We start from the raw sequence: 16,876 nt of genomic DNA, 5'->3' as shown, positions 1-16,876 counted from the left end.
CAAGTGGATCCCTTGAAGAGTATAGAGATTGCCGGAGTAGAGTTAAGAGAGAAATCAGGAGGGCAAAAAGGGGATATGAGATTGCTTTGGCAGATCAGGCAAAGGTGAATCCAAAGAGCTTCTACAAATACATAAAGGGCAAAAGGGTAACTAGGGAGAGAGTAGGGCCTCTTAAGGATCAACAAGGTCATCTATGTGCGGAACCACAAGAGATGGGTGAGATCCTGAATGAATATTTCACATCGGTATTTACGGTTGAGAAAGGCATGGATGTTAGGGAACTTGGGGAAATAAATAGTGATGTCTTGAGGAGTGTACATATTACAGAGAGGGAGGTGCTGGAAGTCTTAACGCGCATCAAGGTAGATAAATCTCCGGGACCTGATGAAATGTATCCCAGGACGTTATGGGAGGTTAGGGAGGAAATTGCGGGTCCCCTAGCAGAGATATTTGAATCATCCACCGCTACAGGTGAGGTGCCTGAAGATTGGAGGGTAGCAAATGTTGTGCCTTTGTTTAAGAAGGGCGGCAGGGAAAAGCCTGGGAACTACAGACCAGTGAGCCTGACATCTGTAGTGGGTAAGTTGTTAGAGGGTATTCTGAGGGACAGGATCTACAGGCATTTGGAGAGGCAGGGACTAATTAGGAACAGTCAGCATGGTTTTGTGAGAGGAAAATCATGTCTCACGAATTTGATTGAGTTTTTTGAAGGGGTAACCAAGAAGATAGATGAGGGCTGTGCAGTAGACGTGGTCTACATGGACTTCAGCAAAGCATTTGACAAGGTACCGCATGGTAGGTTGTTACATAAGGTTAAATCTCATGGGATCCAAGGTGAGGTAGCCAATTGGATACAAAATTGGCTTGACGACAGAAGACAGAGGGTGGTTGTCGAGGGTTGTTTTTCAAACTGGATGCCTGTGTCCAGCGGTGTGCCTCAGGGATCGGTGCTGGGTCCGCTGTTATTTGTTATTTATATTAATGATTTGGATGAGAATTTAGGAGGCATGGTTAGTAAGTTTGCAGATGACACCAAGATTGGTGGCATTGTGGACAGTGAAGAAGGTTATCTAGGATTGCAACGGGATCTTGATAAATTGGGCCAGTGGGCCGATGAATGGCAGATGGAGTTTAATTTAGATAAATGTGAGGTGATGCATTTTGGTAGATCGAATCGGGCCAGGACCTACTCCGTTAATGGTAGGGCGTTGGGGAGAGTTATCGAACAAAGAGATCTAGGAGTACAGATTCATAGCTCCTTGAAAGTGGAGTCACAGGTGGATAGGGTGGTGAAGAAGGCATTCAGCATGCTTGGTTTCATTGGTCAGAACATTGAATGCAGGAGTTGGGATGTCTTGTTGAAGTTGTACAGGGCATTGGTGAGGCCACACTTGGAGTACTGTGTACAGTTCTGGTCACCCTATTATAGAAAGGATATTATTAAACTAGAAAGAGTGCAGAAAAGATTTACTAGGATGCTACCGGGACTTGATGGTTTGACTTACAGGGAGAGGTTAGACAGACTGGGACTTTATTCCCTGGAGAGTAGGAGGTTAAGGGGTGATCTTATACAAGTCTATAAAATAATGAGGGGCATAGATAAGGTCGATAGTCAAAATCTTTTCCCAAAGGTAGGGGAGTCTATAACGAGGGGGCACAGATTTAAGGTGAGAGGGGAGAGATACAAAAGGATCCAGAGGGGCAATTTTTTCACTCAAAGGGTGGTGAGTGTCTGGAACGAGCTGCCAGAGGCAGTAGTAGAGGCGGGTACAATTTTGTCTTTTAAAAAGCATTTGGACAGTTACATGGGGAAGATGGGTATCGAGGGATATGGGCCAAGTGCAGGCAATTGGGACTAGCTTAGTGGTATAAACTGGGCGACATGGACATGTTGGGCCGAAGGGCCTGTTTCCATGTTGTAACTTCTATGATTCTATGATTCTATATCGTGTGTCAGACACTGACTGTAGATCATTGATTATTTATATAGTGTTTCAGACACTGACTGTAGATCATTGATTATTTATATAGTGTGTCAGACACTGACTGTGGATCACTGATTATTTATATCGTGTGTCAGACACTGACTGTAGATCATTGATTATTTATATCGTGTGTCAGACACTGACTGTAGATCATTGATTATTTATATAGTGTGTCAGACACTGACTGTGGATCATTGATTATTTATATCGTGTGTCAGACACTGACTGTAGATCATTGATTATTTATATAGTGTGTCAGACACTGACTGTGGATCATTGATTATTTATATCGTGTTTCAGACACTGACTGTAGATCATTGATTATTTATATAGTGTGTCAGACACTGACTGTGGATCATTGATTATTTATATCGTGTTTCAGACATGACTGTGGATCACTGATTATTTATATAGTGTGTCAGACACTGACTGTGGATCATTGATTATTTATATCGTGTGCCAGACACTGACTGTGGATCATTGATTATTTATATTGTGTGTCAGACACTGACTGTGGATCATTGATTATTTATATCGTGTGTCAGACACTGACTGTGGATCACTGATTATTTATATAGTGTGTCAGACACTGACTGTGGATCATTGATTATTTATATTGTGTGTCAGACACTGACTGTGGATCATTGATTATTTATATAGTGTGTCAGACACTGACTGTGGATCATTGATTATTTATATCGTGTTTCAGACACTGACTGTAGATCATTGATTATTTATATAGTGTGTCAGACACTGACTGTGGATCATTGATTATTTATATCGTGTTTCAGACATGACTGTGGATCACTGATTATTTATATAGTGTGTCAGACACTGACTGTGGATCATTGATTATTTATATCGTGTGCCAGACACTGACTGTGGATCATTGATTATTTATATTGTGTGTCAGACACTGACTGTGGATCATTGATTATTTATATCGTGTGTCAGACACTGACTGTGGATCATTGATTATTTATATCGTGTTTCAGACACTGACTGTAGATCATTGATTATTTATATAGTGTGTCAGACACTGACTGTGGATCATTGATTATTTATATCGTGTTTCAGACATGACTGTGGATCACTGATTATTTATATAGTGTGTCAGACACTGACTGTGGATCACTGATTATTTATATCGTGTGTCAGACACTGACTGTGGATCATTGATTATTTATATAGTGTGTCAGACACTGACTGTGGATCATTGATTATTTATATTGTGTGTCAGACACTGACTGTAGATCATTGATTATTTATATAGTGTGTCAGACACTGACTGTGGATCACTGATTATTTATATCGTGTGTCAGACACTGACTGTAGATCATTGATTATTTATATAGTGTGTCAGACACTGACTGTGGATCATTGATTATTTATATAGTGTTTCAGACACTGACTGTAGATCATTGGCCATTGGAACCGGTTCTGGCCATTGGAACCGGTTCTGGGGGAGGTGGGACCAGTACAAATTGGACGGTCTGCATCTGGGCAGGACTGGAACCAATGTCCTAGGGGGAGTGTTTGCCAGTGCTGTTGGGGAGGGTTTAAACTAATGTGGCAGGGGGATGGGAACCGATGCAGGAAGTCAGTGGGAAATAAAGTGGTGACAGAAACAAAAGGCAGTAAGGGAGAGTGTACAGAACATGACCGGACAGATGGTCTGAGAAAGCAGGGCAAAGACCAAGGGAAGTCTAGATTAAACTGCATTTATTTCAATGCAAGAAGTCTGATGGGCAAGGCAGATGAACTCAGGGCATGGATGGGTACATGGGACTGGGATGTTATAGCTATTACTGAAACATGGCTAAGGGAGGGGCAGGACTGGCAGCTCAATGTTCCAGGGTACAGATGCTATAGGAAAGATAGAGCAGGAGGTAAGAGAGGAGGGGGAGTTGCGTTCTTGATTAGGGAGAACATCACGGCAGTAGTGAGAGGGGATATATCCGAGGGTTCGCCCACTGAGTCTATATGGGTAGAACTGAAAAATAAGAAGGGAGAGATCACTTTGATAGGATTGTACTACAGACCCCCAAATAGTCAACGGGAAATTGAGGAGCAAATATGTAAGGAGATTACAGACAGCTGCAAGAAAAATAGGGTGGTAATAGTAGGTGACTTTAACTTTCCCAACATTGACTGGGACAGCCATAGCATTAGGGGCTTGGATGGAGAGAAATTTGTTGAGTGTATTCAGGAGGAATTTCTCATTCAGTATGTGGATGGCCCGACTAGAGAGGGGGCAAAACTTGACCTCCTCTTGGGAAATAAGGAAGGGCAGGTGACAGAAGTGTTAGTGAGGGATCACTTTGGGACCAGTGATCATAATTCCATTAGTTTTAAGATAGCTATGGAGAAGGATAGGTCTGGCCCAAAAGTTAAAATTCTAAATTGGGGAAAGGCCAATTTTGATGGTATTAGACAGGAACTTTCAGAAGTTGATTGGGAGAGTCTGTTGGCAGGCAAAGGGACGTCTGGTAAGTGGGAGGCTTTCAAAAGTGTGTTAACCAGGGTTCAGGGTAAGCACATTCCTTATAAAGTGAAGGGCAAGGCTGGTAGAAGTAGGGAACCTTGGATGACTCGGGAGATTGAGGCACTAGTCAAAAATAAGAAGGAGGCATATGACATGCATAGGCAGCTGGGATCAAGTGGATCCCTTGAAGAGTATAGAGATTGCCGGAGTAGAGTTAAGAGAGAAATCAGGAGGGCAAAAAGGGGATATGAGATTGCTTTGGCAGATCAGGCAAAGGTGAATCCAAAGAGCTTCTACAAATACATAAAGGGCAAAAGGGTAACTAGGGAGAGAGTAGGGCCTCTTAAGGATCAACAAGGTCATCTATGTGCGGAACCACAAGAGATGGGTGAGATCCTGAATGAATATTTCACATCGGTATTTACGGTTGAGAAAGGCATGGATGTTAGGGAACTTGGGGAAATAAATAGTGATGTCTTGAGGAGTGTACATATTACAGAGAGGGAGGTGCTGGAAGTCTTAACGCGCATCAAGGTAGATAAATCTCCGGGACCTGATGAAATGTATCCCAGGACGTTATGGGAGGTTAGGGAGGAAATTGCGGGTCCCCTAGCAGAGATATTTGAATCATCCACCGCTACAGGTGAGGTGCCTGAAGATTGGAGGGTAGCAAATGTTGTGCCTTTGTTTAAGAAGGGCGGCAGGGAAAAGCCTGGGAACTACAGACCAGTGAGCCTGACATCTGTAGTGGGTAAGTTGTTAGAGGGTATTCTGAGGGACAGGATCTACAGGCATTTGGAGAGGCAGGGACTAATTAGGAACAGTCAGCATGGTTTTGTGAGAGGAAAATCATGTCTCACGAATTTGATTGAGTTTTTTGAAGGGGTAACCAAGAAGATAGATGAGGGCTGTGCAGTAGACGTGGTCTACATGGACTTCAGCAAAGCATTTGACAAGGTACCGCATGGTAGGTTGTTACATAAGGTTAAATCTCATGGGATCCAAGGTGAGGTAGCCAATTGGATACAAAATTGGCTTGACGACAGAAGACAGAGGGTGGTTGTCGAGGGTTGTTTTTCAAACTGGATGCCTGTGTCCAGCGGTGTGCCTCAGGGATCGGTGCTGGGTCCGCTGTTATTTGTTATTTATATTAATGATTTGGATGAGAATTTAGGAGGCATGGTTAGTAAGTTTGCAGATGACACCAAGATTGGTGGCATTGTGGACAGTGAAGAAGGTTATCTAGGATTGCAACGGGATCTTGATAAATTGGGCCAGTGGGCCGATGAATGGCAGATGGAGTTTAATTTAGATAAATGTGAGGTGATGCATTTTGGTAGATCGAATCGGGCCAGGACCTACTCCGTTAATGGTAGGGCGTTGGGGAGAGTTATCGAACAAAGAGATCTAGGAGTACAGATTCATAGCTCCTTGAAAGTGGAGTCACAGGTGGATAGGGTGGTGAAGAAGGCATTCAGCATGCTTGGTTTCATTGGTCAGAACATTGAATGCAGGAGTTGGGATGTCTTGTTGAAGTTGTACAGGGCATTGGTGAGGCCACACTTGGAGTACTGTGTACAGTTCTGGTCACCCTATTATAGAAAGGATATTATTAAACTAGAAAGAGTGCAGAAAAGATTTACTAGGATGCTACCGGGACTTGATGGTTTGACTTACAGGGAGAGGTTAGACAGACTGGGACTTTATTCCCTGGAGAGTAGGAGGTTAAGGGGTGATCTTATACAAGTCTATAAAATAATGAGGGGCATAGATAAGGTCGATAGTCAAAATCTTTTCCCAAAGGTAGGGGAGTCTATAACGAGGGGGCACAGATTTAAGGTGAGAGGGGAGAGATACAAAAGGATCCAGAGGGGCAATTTTTTCACTCAAAGGGTGGTGAGTGTCTGGAACGAGCTGCCAGAGGCAGTAGTAGAGGCGGGTACAATTTTGTCTTTTAAAAAGCATTTGGACAGTTACATGGGGAAGATGGGTATCGAGGGATATGGGCCAAGTGCAGGCAATTGGGACTAGCTTAGTGGTATAAACTGGGCGACATGGACATGTTGGGCCGAAGGGCCTGTTTCCATGTTGTAACTTCTATGATTCTATGATTCTATATCGTGTGTCAGACACTGACTGTAGATCATTGATTATTTATATAGTGTTTCAGACACTGACTGTAGATCATTGATTATTTATATAGTGTGTCAGACACTGACTGTGGATCACTGATTATTTATATCGTGTGTCAGACACTGACTGTAGATCATTGATTATTTATATCGTGTGTCAGACACTGACTGTAGATCATTGATTATTTATATAGTGTGTCAGACACTGACTGTGGATCATTGATTATTTATATCGTGTGTCAGACACTGACTGTAGATCATTGATTATTTATATAGTGTGTCAGACACTGACTGTGGATCATTGATTATTTATATTGTGTGTCAGACACTGACTGTGGATCATTGATTATTTATATAGTGTGTCAGACACTGACTGTGGATCATTGATTATTTATATCGTGTTTCAGACATGACTGTGGATCACTGATTATTTATATAGTGTGTCAGACACTGACTGTGGATCATTGATTATTTATATCGTGTGCCAGACACTGACTGTGGATCATTGATTATTTATATTGTGTGTCAGACACTGACTGTGGATCATTGATTATTTATATCGTGTGTCAGACACTGACTGTGGATCACTGATTATTTATATAGTGTGTCAGACACTGACTGTGGATCATTGATTATTTATATTGTGTGTCAGACACTGACTGTGGATCATTGATTATTTATATTGTGTGTCAGACACTGACTGTGGATCATTGATTATTTATATCGTGTGTCAGACACTGACTGTGGATCACTGTGATATATATCAAGGTGAATGCAGTCTCTTGGCCTAGTTTCAATCACAAAATCTGCTCGGATTGCTGCTGCTAATCACAAGCCAATGACGCAAACTGGAGACTGAGTGGTGATGCAGGGCCGTGTCAGATCAGTGATAATACCTTCCAGAACCAATCTAGCCATTTGACACTTGGTGTCAAGGTTCATTTGCCCCCCTGGGTTACACACTCTTTGAACTGTATTGCCAAATGAGTCTGTCGCTTCTGGAGAGGGGGAGAGGTACCAAACTCGGTGAATATCGTGGAAGTGTGGTACTTACTGAAAAGACATGGGTCCAGCTTGCAGTGTACACCGTGTGGGAGACTGCTCATTGAGCTTGCGGAAGAGCTGTTTGGCCTGGCTCTGGTAATGCTGCAGATCTCGTCCAGACTGGAAAAGGCAAAGTAATGTGTTGAGCGAAGACTGGATAAAGGACAGGCGATTCGAAGAGCAACTGACTCCAACTCCTTGGACTAGTAGTTTGAAGCACAGGCTGAACACACCACCCACTCACTGAACTATGCATACCCTTGCACAATTAAAGAAGTGAGCATGATAATAATACCAACACACAACACTGTCGCTGCAGGGTGCATTTTCATATCCTGCCCTCTTAAGCTGTGCTTCAAATTCTCAGCAATGTCTGGTGAGAGGGGTATAACACAAGAATGAATTACTGGTGGGTACAGTTCTATCACGGGAGGTAGTGATTCAAGAGAAGAGTGAACGGGAATGAGGGAGTGAAGGGAAATCAGGTAGAGGAGAAGGGGACGGAGTGGGTGGCGGAGGGGACAGAGGGAGCAGTGGCCTGCATCCGAGGGATCTAAAAGAGGTGGCTGCAGAGATAGTGGATGCATTGGTTGTGATCTTCCAAAATTCCCTGGATTCTACAACGGTCCCAGCGGATTGGAAGGTAGCAAATGTGACCCAGCTATTCAAGAAAGGAGGGAGAGAGAAAACAGGGAACTACAGGCCAGTTAGCCTAACATCAGTCATCAGGAAAATGCTGGAATCCATTATTAAGGATGTGGTAACAGGGCACTAAGAAAATCATAATATGATTAGGCAGAGTGAACATGGTTTTATGAAAGGGAAATCATGTTTGACAAATTTATTAGAGTTTTTTGAGGATGTAACTAGCAGGGTAGATAATGGGGAACCAGTGGATGTAGTTTATTTAGATTTTCAAAAGGCATTCGATAAGGTGCCACCAAGAGGTTGTTACACAAGATTAGGGCTCATGGGATGGGGGTATTATATTATATTAGCATGGACAGAGGATTGGTTAACGGACAGAAAACAGAGAGTAGGGATAAACGGGTCATTCTCAGGTTGGCAGGCTGTAACTAGTGGGGTGTCACAAGGATCAGTGCTTGGGCCTCAGCTATTTACAATCTATATTAATGACTTAGATGAAGGGACTGAGTGTAATGTATCCAAGTTTGCTGACGATACAAAACTAGGTGGGAAAGTAAGCTGTGAGGAGGACACAAAGAGTCTGCAAAGGCATATAGGCAGGTTAATGAGAGGGCGAGAAGGTGGCAGATGGTGGTGGGGATGGAGGGAGGGGTGAAGGGGTTGGATTACATTTATATCTCTAATTCACTCCCTGTGTGGATATATTTTTTGATATCTCTAATTCTGCTCAGGGAAAGAGGAACAGCCATGTGATCCATGAGGGAACCAATGACAGAGGAAAGAAAAGGATTTGAGGTCCTGTGGTCAGAGTTTCAGGAGCTAGGGAGGAAGTTAAAAAGCAGGACCTCAAAAGATAGTAATCTCTGGATTATTCCCAGTGCCATACGCTCGTGAGTACAGGAATAGTAGGTTAATGTGTGGCTGGAGCAATGGTGCAGGAGGGAGGGCTTCAGATTCCTGGGGCATTGGGATCTGTTCAAGATGGACGGGTTGCACCTCAACAGAGCTGGGATCAAAATCCTCGCGGGGAGGTTAGCTAGTGCAGTGGGGGAGGGTTTAAACTAATTTGGCAGGGGGATGGGCACCAGGATGAAACATGAGAGATGAGAAACAAGGTGCACAGAGGACTGGGAGGGACAAATAGCACTAGAGTATGAATAGTTCAGGCATTGGAGGGATCAGACAGGGGCAAATGAGAGTCAGTCTAAGATGGGTTTGGAGTGCATGTGTGTAAATTTACGTAGTGTGGTAAATAAGGTTGGTGAGCTACAGGCTCAAGTCGCCATGTGGGACTAGGATATAGTGGCAATATCAGAGACCTGGCTCAAAGAAGGGGGGATTGGGTACTTAATATTCCTGGCTACAAGGTATTCAGGAAAGAGAGGGATGGAATGAAAGGTGGGGGGGAGGGGGGTTGATAGTATTGATCAAAGATACTGATACAGCACTGGAAAGGGATGATGTAGTTGAGGGGTCAAAGACAGAATCTATTTGGTTCTGGGTGTATACTACAGGCCACCAAATAGTGGGAAGGAGATAGAGGAACAAATTTGCAGGCAAATTACAGAAAGACGCAAGAACTATAGAGTAGTGATAATGGGGGACTTCAATTATAGACTGACACAGTAACAGTGTAAAGGGCAAAGAGGGGGAGGAATTCCTGAAATGTGTACAGTGTGTTTCCAACCCAACGAGGAAGGAAGCAGTGCTGGATCTAGTTCTGGGGAATGAAGTGGGGCAAGTGTTTCAGTGAGGGAGCATTTGGGGAACAGTGATCATAATATCATTGAGTTTTGAATAGTTATAGAAAGAGACATGGCACAATCAAGCATTAAAATACTTAACTGGAGGAGAGCTAATTTCAGTGAGTTAAAATGGGATCTTGCACAGGTGGACTGGAATCAGAAATTGTTAGGCAAAACATTAATTGAACAATGGAAGGCCTTGATGGTTCGGGTACAGAGTAAACACATTCCCATGAGGGGGAAAGGAACAGCATCCAAATCTAGAGCTCCCTGGATGTCTAAAGATATAGAGATTAAAATGAAACAGAAAAAGGAGACTTATTATAAATGTACGGTTCATAATACAGTAGAGAACCAGGCTGAATACAGAAAGTACAGGAGATCTAAAAAAGGAATAAGCGGGGCAAAGGGAGAGTCTGAGAATAGATTAACAGCTGACATAAAAGGGAACACAAAAATCTTCTAAAAACATATAAATAGTAAAAGGACCGTCAAAGGAAGGGTGCGGCTGATTAGCAACAAAAGACCTTCTTGTGGAGGTAGAGCTCATGACTGAGGTATTAAATGAGAACTTCACATCGGTCTTCACTAGAGGAGAGGACGCTGCCATTATATCAGTAAAGGAGGAGGTAGTGGTGATATTGGATAGGATAAAAATAGATAAAGAGGAGGGACTTAAAAGATTGGCAGTACTCAAAGTAGAAAAGTCACCCGGTCCGGATGGGATGCATCCGAGGTTACTGAGGGAAGTAAGGGTGGAAATTGCGGAGGCTCTGGCCATAATCTTCCAATCCTCCTCAGGTATGGGGACGGTGCCTGGGGACTACAAATGTTACACCCTGTTCAAAAAAGGGCAGAGCGATAAACACGACAATTACAGGCCAGTCAGCCTAACATCGGGGGTGGGGAAACTTTCAGAGACAATAATCTGGGACAAAATTAACTGACACGTGGAAAAGAATGTGCTAATAAATGAAAGTCAGCATGGATTTGTTAAAGGAAAACCATGTTTGACAGATGTGATTGAGTTAGAGAATCATAGAGGGTTACAGCACAGAAGAAGGCCATTCGGCCCATCAAGTCCGCGCTGGCTCTTAGCAAGAGCAATCCAGCTAGTCCCACTCCCCCGCCCTATCCCCGTAGCCCTGTAAATTTTTTCCTTTCATTTACTTATCCAGTTCCCTTTTGAAGGCCATGATTGAATCTGCCTCCACCACCCCCTCGGGCAGTGCATTCCAGATCCTAACCACTCGCTGTGTAAAAGGTTTTTCCTCATGTCACCTTTGGTTCTTTTGCCAATCACTTTAAATCTGTGTCATCTGGTTCTTGACCCTTCCACCAATGGGAATAGTTTCTCTCTATCTATTCTGTCCAGACCCTTGATGATTTTGAATACCTCGATCAAATCTCCTCGCACCCGTCTCTGTTCCAAGGAGAACAACCCCAGCTTCTCCAGTCTGTCCATGTAACTAAAGTCCCTCATCCCTGGAATCATTCCAGTAAATCTCTTCTGCACCCTCTCTAAGGCCTTCACATCTTTCCTAAAGTGCGGTGCCCAGAACTGGACACAATACTCCAGTTGTGGCCGAACCAGTGTTTTATAAAGGTTCATCATGACTTCCATACTTTGTACTCTCTGCCTCTATTTATAAAGCCCAGGATCCCGTCTGCTTTGAAACCACTTTCTCAACCTGTCCTGCCACCCAGTTCTTTGATGAAGTAACGGAGAGGATGGATGAGTGTAGTGTGGCTGATGTTATGTATATGGGCTTTCAAAAGGCATTTGATAAAGTGCCACATAGCTGCAGGCACAAATAGTCACATGGGAATATGATGTCATGGCGATAATGGCGACCTGGCTCAAAAAGGGCAGGATTGGGTACTAAATATTCCTGGATACAAGGTGTTCAGGAAAGATAGGGAAGGAAGAAAAGGAGGGGGAGGCGGGGTGGCAGTATTGATTGAGGAGAATATTGCAGTGCTGGAGAGAGAGAGAGATGTCCTGGAGGGGTCAAGGACAGAATCTATTTGGTTAGAGTTAAGAAACAATAGAGGTGCCATTACACTACTGGGTGTATTCTATAGGCACCAACTAGTGGGAAGGAGATAGAGGAGAAAATTTACAGGGAAATTACAGAGAGGTGCAAGAGCCTTAGAGTAGTGATAATGGGGGACTTCAACTATCCTAATATAGACTGGGATAGTAATAGTGTAAAGGGCAGAGAGGGGGAGGAATTTCTGAAGTGTGTTCAGGAGAACTTTCTTCATCAGTCTGTTTCCGGCCCAACGAGGAAGGAGGATCTGGTTCTGGGAAATGAGGTGGGCCAAGTGGAGCAAAAGTCAGTGGGGGAGCATTTAGGGAACAGCGATCATAGTGTCATATTATTTGAATTAGTTATGGAAAAGGACAAGAAGCAATCTAGAGTAAAAATACTAAAGTAAAAATTGGAAGTAGGCCAATTTCAATGGGTTGAGAACGGATCTGGCCCAGGTAAATTGGACTCGAAGACTGGCAGGCAAAACTGTAATCGAACAGTGGGTGGCCTTTAAAGAGGAGATGGTTCAGGTACAGACTAAGTTCATTCCCACGAGGGGGAAAGGTAGGGCAACTAAAGCCAGAGCTCCCTGGATGAGGAAAGAGAGAGAGTAAGATGAAGCAGAAAAAGGGGCGTATGACAGATGTTAGGTTGATAATACAAGTGAGAACCAGGCTGAATATAGAAAGTTCAGAGGGGAAGTGAAAAAAGAAACTAGAGGGGCAAAGAGAGAGTATGAGAATAGACTGGCGGTCAACATAAAAGGAAATCCAAAAGTCTTTTATGGGCATATAAATAGTAAACGGATAGTAAGAGGAGGTGTTGGAACGATTAGGGACCAAAAAGATCTGCTCATGGAGGCAGAGGAGATGGCGGAGGTACTAAATGAGTACTTTGCATCTGTCTTTACCAAGGAAGAAGATGCTGCCAGAGTCACAGTAAAAGAGGAGGTAGTTGAACATAGGAACAGGAATAGGCCATTCAGCCCCTCGTGCCTGCTCCGCCATTTGATAAGATCATGGCTGATCTGTGATCTAACTCCATATACCTGCCTTTGGCCCATATCCCTTAATACCTTTGGTTGCCAAAAAGCTATCCATCTCAGATTTAAATTTAGCAATTGAGCTAGTATCAATTGCCGTTTGCGGAAGAGAGTTCCAAACTTCTACAACCCTTTGTGTGTAGAAATGTTTTCTAATCTCGCTCCTGAAAGGTCTGGCTCTAATTTTTAGACAGTGCCCCCTACTCCTAGAATCCCCAACCAGCGGAAATAGTTTCTCTCTATCCACCCTATCTGTTCCCTTTAATATCTTATAAACTTCGATCAGATCACCCCTTAACCTTCGAAACTCTAGAGAATACAACCCCAATTTGTGTAATCTCTCCTCGTAACTTAACCCTTGAAGTCCGGGTATCATTCTAGTAAACCTACGCTGCACTCCCTCCAAGGCCAATATGTCCTTCCGAAGGTGCGGTGCCCAGAACTGCTCACAGTACTCCAGGTGTGGTCTAACCAGGGTTTTGTATAGCTGCAGCATAACTTCTGCCCCCTTGTACTCCAGTCCTCGAGATATAAAGGCCAGCATTCCATTAGCCTTCTTGATTACTGAAGGAAGTAAGGGTGGAAATGCCACAGGACCAGAGAACTGCAAATATTTAACCTCGGTGGTGGGGAACCTTTTAGAAACGATAATCCGGAACAAAATGAATAGTCACTTGGACAAGTGTGGGTTAGTAAAGGAAAGCCAGCACAGATTTGTTAAAGGCAAATCATGTTTGATTAACGTGATTTGAGTTTTTTGATGAGGCAACAGAGAGGGTTGATGTGGTGTATATCGACTTTCAAAAGGCGTTTGATAAAGTGCCACATCTGTCTGCAAAATTGAAACCCATGGAATAAAAGGGGCAGTGGCAACATGGATACAGAATTGGCTGAGGGACAGGAAACAGACAGGTTTTCGGACTGGAGGGAGGTGTACAGTGGTGTTCCCCAGGGGTCAGTGCTGGGACCACTGCTTTTCTTGATATATATTAATGTCTTTAACTTGGGTGTACAGGGCACAATTTCAAAATTTGCAGATGACACAAAACTTGGAAGTGTAGTAAACAGTGAGGAGGATAGTGATAGACTTCAAGAGGATATAGACAGGCTGGTGGAATGGCCGGACACGTGGCAGATGAAATTTAACGCAGAAAAATGTGAAGTGATACATTTCAGTAGGAAGAATGAGGAGAGGCAATATAAACTAAAGGGCACAATTCCAAAAGGGGTACAGGAACAGAGAGATCTGGGGGTATATGTGCACAAATCATTGAAGGTTGCAGGGCAGGTTGAGAAAGTGGTTAAAAAAGCATACAGGATCCTAGGCTTTATAAATAGATTGTAAACAATTTTACAACACCAAGTTATAGTCCAGCAATTTTATTTTAAATTCACAAGCTTTCGGAGACTTCCTCCTTCCTCAGGTAAATGTTTTTTTACATTTACCTGAGGAAGGAGGAAGTCTCCGAAAGCTTGTGAATTTAAAATAAAATTGCTGGACTATAACTTGGCGTTGTAAAATTGTTTACAATTGTCAACCCCAGTCCATCACCGGCATCTCCACATCATTTATAAATAGAGGCAGAGAGTACAAAAGCAAGGAAGTCATGATGGGGAAAAGGCAGGAAAGTGGAGTTGAAGTTAAAATGAGGTCAGGTCTGATCTCATTAAATAGCGGAGCAGGCTCGAAGGGCCAAATGGCCTACTGCCATCTCTTATGGTCGAACCCTTATAAAACACTGGTTTGGTCACAACTGGAGTATTGTGTCCAGTTCTGGGCACCGCACTTTAGGAAAGATGTGAAGGCCTTAGAGAGGGTGCAGAAGAGATTTGCTAGAATGATTCCAGGGATGAGGGACTTTAGTTACGTGGATAGACTGGAGAAGCTGGGGTTGTTCTCCTTGGAACAGAGATGGTTGCGAGGAGATTTGATCGAGGTATTCAAAATCATGAAGGGTCCAGACAGAGTAGATAGAGAGAAACTGTTCCCATTGGTGGAAGGGTCAAGAACCAGAGGACATAGATTTAAGGTGATTGGCAAAAGAACCAAAGGTGACATGAGGAAAAACTTTTTTACACAGCGAGTGGTTAGGATCTGGAATGCACTGCCCGAGGGGGTGGTGGAGGCAGATTCAATCATGGCCTTCAAAAGGGAACTGGATAAGTACTTGAAGGGAAAGAATTGCAGGACTACAGGGATAGGGCGGGGGAGTGGGACTGGCTGGATTGATCTTACACAGAGCCGGCACGGACTCGATGGGCTGAATGGCCTCCTTCTGTGCTGGAACCTTCTATAATCCTGCCTTTTTCAGTTTCTATTTCACTCTTCTCTCCGTGTACTTTGATTCCTGCCCAGTCTGTTCTTGTTCTGTCGCGGAATCGGTTTGTGCTGAACTCCACTGATGACCATGTGTAATATCACCGCCCGCCCTGAATAACACTCAATATTCACCGATCCCACATCGCCAGTCAGCCCTTGCTCCCTCCCTCCCTCCTCGCTCCCTCCCTCAGCCCTCGCTCCCTCCCTCCCTCCTCACTCACTCCCCGCTCCCTCCCTCCTTACTCAGCCCTCGCTCGCTCCCTCCCTCCTCACTCACTCCTCGCTCCCTCACTCCCTCCCTGCTCCCTCACTCCCCGCTCCCTCCTCGCTCCCTCCCTCGCTCGCTCCCTCACTCCCTCCCTCCCCGCTCCCTCCCTCCTCGCTCGCTCCCTCCTCGTTCGCTCCCTCCTCGTTCGCTCCCTCCCTCCTCGCTCCCTCCTCACTCACTCCCTCCTCACTCACTCCTCGCTCCCTCACTCCCCGCTCCCTCCCTCGCTCGCTCCCTCCTCACTCACTCCTCGCTCCCTCCCTCACTCCTCGCTCCCTCCCTCCCCGCTCCCTCGCTCGCTCCCTCCCTCGCTCGCTCACTCACTCCTCGCTCACTCCCTCCTCGCTCCCTCCCTCCCTCCTCGCTCCCTCCTCACTCACTCCCTCCTCACTCACTCCTCGCTCACTCCCTCCCCGCTCCCTCCCTCCTCACTCAGCCCTCGCTCCCTCCTCACTCACCTGCTCGTCCTCCTGCATCGATGCAGCGAGTGGGAGACCGTCCGCCACCCGCGCCATCATCGTCAGGAGAACCATCGTCAGCGGGGAGAGGGCCCGGCCTCGGTCCCTCTGTCTCTCCCGGGCCTCGGTCTCTCCCGGGTCTCGGCCTCGGTCCCTCGGTCTCTCCCGGGCCTCGGTCTCTCCTCGGTCTCGGCCTCTCCCGGGCCTCGGTCTCTCCCGGGTCTCGGCCTCGGTCTCTCCGCCAGTAGACGCAGCGTCTCCAACTCAACGCCCGCCCTCAATGCACTGTTCCCAACTCTCCCGGAATGACCGGGAGTTTCCGGAATTGCGCGATCATCGCTCCTCCCCCCCCCTCTCTCTCGTCCCCCCCCCACCCCCCTCTCTCTCGTCCCCCCCTCCCCCCTCTCTCGTCCCCCCCTCCCCCCTCTCTCGTCCCCCCCCTCCCCCCTCTCTCGTCCCCCCCTCCCCCCTCTCTCGTCCCCCCCCCCCTCTCTCTCGTCCCCCCCCCCTCTCTCTCGTCCCCCCCCTCTCGTCCCCCCTCTCTCGTCCCCCCTCTCTCGTCCCCCCCTCCCCCCTCTCTCGTCCCCCCCCCCCTCTCTCTCGTCCCCCCCCCCCCTCTCTCTCGTCCCCCCCCCCTCTCTCTCGTCCCCCCCCCCCTCTCTCTCGTCCCCCCCCCCTCTCTCTCGTCCCCCCCACCCCCCCTCTCTCTCGTC

General features: G+C 45.6%; 1 protein-coding gene across 1 annotated transcript in view; it reads right to left on the bottom strand.

Moving 5' to 3' along the window:
• LOC137325075 (vesicle-trafficking protein SEC22b) overlaps positions 1 to 16,470 on the bottom strand; it is a 58,162-nt gene extending 41,692 nt beyond the window's left edge. Inside the window, exons 1-2 of the mRNA XM_067989772.1 lie at positions 16,164 to 16,470; positions 7,657 to 7,766 (exon numbers count right to left, since the gene is read on the bottom strand). Coding sequence (XP_067845873.1) covers positions 7,657 to 7,766; positions 16,164 to 16,238 — 185 coding nt within the window. The 5' untranslated portion in view covers positions 16,239 to 16,470. The remainder of the gene's footprint in view (positions 1 to 7,656; positions 7,767 to 16,163) is intronic.
• Between the last annotated feature and the right edge of the window lie 406 nt (positions 16,471 to 16,876).

Source organism: Heptranchias perlo, chromosome 9 (assembly GCF_035084215.1).
Source record: "Heptranchias perlo isolate sHepPer1 chromosome 9, sHepPer1.hap1, whole genome shotgun sequence".
NCBI classification, from domain to species: Eukaryota; Metazoa; Chordata; class Chondrichthyes; order Hexanchiformes; family Hexanchidae; genus Heptranchias; species Heptranchias perlo.
Note: the sequence above shows the minus strand (reverse complement) of the source record. Positions and strands in the feature narration are given on the sequence as shown.